The 6,752-nt window shown below is 31.5% G+C and overlaps 1 protein-coding gene across 1 annotated transcript in view; it reads right to left on the bottom strand.

The window, feature by feature from the left end:
- Positions 1–5,967, bottom strand: part of LOC107640053 (UPF0481 protein At3g47200) — an 8,749-nt gene extending 2,782 nt beyond the window's left edge. Inside the window, exon 1 of the mRNA XM_016343605.2 lies at positions 5,620–5,967. Within this exon, the coding sequence (XP_016199091.1) occupies positions 5,620–5,967 (348 nt within the window). The remainder of the gene's footprint in view (positions 1–5,619) is intronic.

The raw sequence follows: 6,752 nt of genomic DNA on the forward strand, positions 1-6,752 counted from the left end.
TCTTTTTTTTTTTTTTTTTCTTTTTTAAAAAGTTAACATGATTTATGTAATTGACCTGAACTGATTGTGCAGCTCATATGGGACCCCTTTCAACCCAAATAAATAGCAGTAGTTAATGTTATTTAATTAGTATTTATAGAATTATTTAATATATCTAAATATTTATTATAAGATATTACATTTTTATTATTTCGATTTAACTATAAATATCCTCGTATATTGTATCATCTTGTACAATTTGAATATACACAAACATTTTCTCTGTTATTTTCTTTTACCTTTCTAATAGTTAATTTTCTGATAACACTTAACTTTCAAGCATGATATAGTTCCAAGTTTATTCCAATTATAATTCGTATTTCCTATCGTATAGCATACCAGAATGGATAAAATTAAAGTTGCTTCGACATGTTCAAAATGGTCAGAAATCGTATGCACGTGATGACCAATTGTTATTATATTTAAATATTTAATATAAAAAGAACACAAGTGTGGTATGGATTAAGTAAAGGGAGGAAGAGGCAAACGGAAACGTTAACATTTGATGGTGGGAGAAACGTGAAAGAAATTCATAGTCATTGGATATTTAGGCTTAGCTTCATTAATCATGACTTGTAGCGTGACTTAACTATTCATTTAAACATAAAAAAAAATGGGAGAAAAATAATAAAATATGCATATGATTTTTGTGTATAGGGTTAAATCTTTTAACTCCAAAAGTTAAATGAATCTCTTTTTTCAGACATGAGTTCCTACCTCGTGCTTCAAGTGCAGCTAGCAGACATGGACCCCCCATCGATGCTCTTTAGTCTTTACAGCTAAAACTTGATTTCAAATTTAATTTGAGCACAATTATCCATGCCAAATATGAGCAATTAATCTGTACTCCCAGTATTAGATGTGTTTCTTTTTTTTATTATTTGGTAAACGTCTTGTATTTTATTACTATATAATAAGGATTTTTCGCTTTAATAAGCATATATTCAGTTGAGATGTCAAACATGTGCGACTGTATTTTATTAAAGCAATTAAAATATTCATGTTAGGCTCATCAAAATGTTAAGAACATCTATAATCTATTCACGCTAACATTGGCAGATGAAAATTAAATGTGTGTAGAAGGGACATGAAATAATAAAGTAGTTGGTGTGCTTGTTATCATCTATCACTAGAAACTAATCATGGGCCACCTAAAGTTTAAATGATGAAATTTTTTTTGGGTAAAGTATATTTTTGTTTCTAAAGTTTGACAAAAATTTTAAAAATACCCTTAAGTTTTATTTTGTTTTAATTTTGTCTCAAAAGTTTTTGATTTGCATCAAATATACCCTTAACGACTAAATTTTCAAAAAAATTAAGACCAATGTAACAATAATGCATGAAAACTATGCTTAATTTGTTTGTGTTAAGGGTTGTTCTTATAAAATTGTTGTTGAATTGGTCTTAAATTTTTTGAAAAATTAGCCGTCCGAAGTATATTTGATACAAATCGAAAATTTTTAAGACAACATTAAAACAAAATAAAATTTAGGGATATTTTTAAAATTTTTATCAAATTTTAGGGACAAAAAATATATTTTACCCAATTTTTTTTATGCTCCGAAAATAAAACGTGTTGTTTCAAGACATGAGTGGAAACTGTGGAATGCTCTGATTAGAATGATGAGGTGAATTGATAATAGGAGCGTCGATGATGATTGGATATATATGAGGCCATCATTGCAATTCCACACTTGGCAGTGAAGGTGCTTTGCAAGTTGCGTTGTATCTTTGATGTAGCCACATCTTCACCCCAATCACTTTCCCATGAGTTCCTCACCAACCAATTCTCCACATCATTCTCACTACCTCCCATATCCAACTTCCAACAAACCATGGTCTATGCTTGCTCCACTACTCCCTGATCAAGAAATCACATATATCACAATTTTATTATATGGTTATGCATGTAAGATTCATAAGCCATGCACTAATAGTTGATAAAGCTAATGCAATAGTAATATGTATATCATTTTTGTAATGATTAAACATACTCACCGGCAAATGAGCTATCCTTTCTCTAACATATTTGTTAAAAATACAATTATTTATATTGTTTCTTTTTATTAAATTAAATTTTTAAAATGAGTAATGTTCTTGTGTGAATGAACTTAGATGTAACTCGATCTTTTGTAGTCGATGTCGAACTGTTACCCTTTGCACCGAGCTTTATGCTTGGAGGTCCAAGCTTTCTGTCTGAAAATGTTTCACGTTATGGGAAGAACAAAAGAGGAGAAGTATACTTGCAAAAGGTACTCCAATACTTAAGTTAGTATTGTGAATTTCTTGTATCTTTCGAAAATACCTTACCTTCTTTATGTAGGGAGAGGTATCTAACGGTTTCATTGGTCATGATTATTCGTGTTGAAAGGCAATTATGTTGTATTCGGCTGTTATGATGCTCGGCCAGATGTTTTGTTCTGAGCTGTACCGTTTGGACAAGTTATGACTCATTAAGTCGAGCTATAACGTACGATGTCGAGTTATATCTTCGGAATTTTGTAACAGCCATATCACAGCCCCCCAAGCTTAGCCTGGGGATATTTTTAATGAAGCAGGTTGAACTTTTGATGAGCTATAACTCGGCGAGTGGGATAGTTATGGAGCTCCCATTTCAACATATTTTATTAAAAATAATATGAAATAATAGTTTGAAAAAAGTGACAGTTTTAAATGAAGAGAGAGAAAGATATTGATGACATTAAAAGAGATTTTTATTTTCAATACCATCTGAACCGTTGATTTGATTGATGGAACAGTTTTGATAGAACTCAACCGTTCATGACTTCGTTTAATTAACTGCTTTGTAATCCAAATGGTTTTCTCCAAATCATAATTTCACTTGGGTTAAGAGTTGCTTGAGAAGGTTGCTGAGAAAGAAATGAGTAAAAGAGGTACGTGTTTGTTTTCTGCTTTCTGTGTGCTCTTCCTTCTTCATCTTTTGAATTTTTGTTTTTGAATATAGGTTTTGAGAAAGAGAGAGAAAAAGAAAATAGTGGACTGGTCATATGATTAGATTAGTGAAGATGTCAATATGCGGACTTCTTTGTTTATTGATGCTGAAGCTGTGAAAGAAATAGATTTGAAGAAGATAGTTAATGTAAGAATCCAGTTTTCGGTAAACAAGCTTTTCTGGCTATTTTAAAATTTATTTTGCAAAATTCCGAATCATGGCCCAAAAAAAAATAGTGAGGTTGGCCCAATGGTAAAATAAATAAATAAATAAATAAATAAAAACAAAAAAAAAGAAAAAATGAAAAATTAAATAGAAAAATGCCATTAATATGGTCAAAATTGATTTTACGAGGGTAATTAATCTCCCTAAGTCAAGTTTGACTAGTAAATAATAAATATTATCTTACCATTGGTTTATTTTCTTCACTAGAGACTTTTTGAGCCAGAAATTCACTTTTAGTAACGATTTTGCGTGCGTCGAGAAAAACTCTAGTAACCGAAAATCTCGGAATCAGTGGTCAAAATAATTTCTACCCAACTAAATGTATCTCAAGATTTATATTAGCCATCCATTCATGATTTACTCCTTTAAGGATAAATATTAGCCATTAATTATTTTACCACACGGTAAAATTTACTTCGAACCGAATTTCTGACTAGTATTTCGCAAACGACTTCTAGAAATCCAAAATCTTCTTACTTGCCACCCAAGTAACTTGTCTCTCCTTCTCAGCCTTTAACCCCTCTCTGCTGTGTTTTTAACCTCGAGTAACTAACTGCAGTTAACTGTGGATAAGCTCGACACGCAAGCGCTGACTAAGCTTCCTCGTTTGCATGCCCCTTCTTCATTAAATTCCAGCCATTGACCACGAAAATTCCAACCCCTTTTACCATCATGAATTCAGCAAGACTTTGATTTTTTATTTAAGGAAGCATTTGCCTCAAAATTCACAAAACACTTTACACATTTTTACACTCTTTTGACCGAATTCTTGAGAGAGAAAGAGAGAAAATTCTTGCATCTATTCTCTACGTCCCAGCCCATATTTCAACTCTTCTTCCATTGTTTTTCATGTGTTTTTCACGAACTCAAACCATACAAGCACAAACTCTTGTCCGTTTTTGCTATTTCTTGCATTTATACCGAAATTTCGGCTAGATAAACTCTTGTTCTTTCTCCTTTCCTTTTCTATTTTTAAAACAGTGGCCATGATAAATTTTTAATTTTCTCCATGTATAGAGAACTCCTCTTGAAGCACCCATGGAGTACGCCTAAGGCGTTGAGGAGTTTCGAGCTCACAGTATTTTTGTATTTAATATAATCAAAAGATGTCCTATTTTAAAAAACATGTTTGTATTTAAAAAAGATTTTAATTTAGATTTTAAAGCATCATTATTCACCTTACTTGTTTCTAATGAAAATAGTGTATTAATATGCTAGTGTCGTCATATCCACATGCACAAAACTAAGTTAATAATATATAATAAAGGTCCACATATAGTAAAAGTAAAACGGATGGGGACTGTTATGTCTGACATAAAAAAACGTTGGGGATTAATCTATGTATTAATTTTTCTTTGGGATTAAAATGTCTACTTTTAAAATTTTTGGAGACTGATACGGGTAATTACTCTGCCGAAAAATGAACTAGAGACTGATCTGTCTACCGGAATAAAATTTTAGGAATTGATCTATGTATTAATTTTTCTTAAAGATTAAAATATCCGTTTTTAAAATCCTTGAAGACTGATTTGGATAATTACTCTAAAATAATTAAACCGAATATTAACGTTGAACAATACACTTAATGTACATGTCTTGAGTATTTAATATTTAATGAAGAAAGAGAATCTAATATGAATAGAACATATAAATCATTTCCATACAGTTGTCTTTATATAAAATTAATAGTTAAGAATTAAGATTGACCTCTAACAATAATGATTCAAGATCTGGTTCTTTGTCATTGATGTGGATTATTTTAGCAGCAGCATTATTATTGTTAATTGGGAGCATGATAGAAGTCTCTCTGTTTTCCCTAGCGATTTTCATAATAGTTACAATTTATTAAGGATGATGTGATCATTCATATAATTTTCACATATATCATATTATAGAGAATTATCTTTATTTTGAATAGCAATGTTATAACTGGAAACAATAGAGGAGTCTGTCTTCATAACAGTGTGGTCTAGTCTTAAATGCCACAACTCTAAAGAAACTAAATATATACTAAAAATACAAGGTTGAATGAAATTGTTTAACTTAGAAATAAGAGAAACAACTACATTGTGAAATCTGTAGTCTGTAGATACCACCATCTCTAAATTCATGCAACAACACTTTATTAGTATGCATGTTAACATTTAACCAAGCAAATTCTTGTATGAAATTAAAAGTACACCTCATTATCTTCTGCAAATTTAGAAACAGAAATAAGATTCTTAGTTATTTTAGGTGAATGGATAAAATCTTGAATTGTAATAAAAGTATCTTTTGAAATCTATAGCATATAACATAGAATCGTCAATGGTAATAAATAAATCTAATCCATTTCTTATCTGCACTTGATTTGGTCTTATGTATTCTGAAGATTACAAGAATGTGGAAGAATCTAGAGTTACATGGTGTGAAGCTCCAGTATTGGGATACCAATTTGGATCAGATATAGAGGAAGGAACATCCATAAAGGCAGTGAGGTTGTAAAAAGGAGTTGGTGGAGGAGGTGATGTTGTGCGATTGCTTGTTTGTGAAGAAACTGAAGATGATGTAGAATTGGTAAATTTAGATGGTTGATTGAATTGTGAATTTTGTGATGAGTGGAGTGTCTTGATTGAACCGATTGAAGCAGTGTCATCAAGCAATATGGCCAAAACGGCCATAAACTTGGCACTAAGGTCTTGATGCTTGATAAAATGATCTATTACCTCTTTGGAAGCGTCCTCCACATCCTCTCTCGTCACCATAACCATGACTAAGAGATGGAATTGATGGGAAAGAACCTTGGGTAAGATGTGCTTAAACAATTGAATTGTCAGGCTTTTGAAACTTATGATGACATTATTATAATTTCAACTTCACAAAAATTATAAATTTCTGGTTTTGCTCGAACAGTAATGAGCAACATTTGACATTCCTTGTTAAGTCCTTCAAGAAGAGCATCCACATGTTTTTCTGATGTTAAAGGAAAGCTAAGAATTGCAAAGGAATCAACTATACCTTTGATCTTGTGAACATAATCAGAAGATAATAATCCATGTTTCATGATGTTCTTGAGTTGCACTTCAATTGCTTAACACGATACTTTGTTGATTGAGCAAAATATTCTTCAATCTTGTTCCAAATCTGATAACTAAAGACACAACCAACTATCTTATTCTTGAAATTAGCATCAATAGATATCGGCAACTATGTTTGAAGATTGTAGTCATCTTAAAGCCATTGTTTGTAGGCTGCAGATTCAACACCAGATTGTTGATCTTCTAAAGAAGCATAATGCTGAGGAACCTTAGCTTTGAAAAATATAGATGATCTTATAATAAGTCTTGACCACAAAGTGCAGTCAAGGCTTGTTGTTCTCATGTTTTGTGATTGCGCTGTCCAAGCTTGTCTCCAATAGGTGGGAATAGACGAGAATTTAGAAGGTGTAGTGGGAAGTTGAGATTGTTGATGATCGCATTATTGTTGTATACAGAATTAGACGGATGTAAATTTGCAGGATCGAAATTCCTTGAAGAAGAATCCATGATTCATAATC

This window comes from Arachis ipaensis, chromosome B05 (assembly GCF_000816755.2).
Source record: "Arachis ipaensis cultivar K30076 chromosome B05, Araip1.1, whole genome shotgun sequence".
Taxonomy (NCBI): Eukaryota; Viridiplantae; Streptophyta; class Magnoliopsida; order Fabales; family Fabaceae; genus Arachis; species Arachis ipaensis.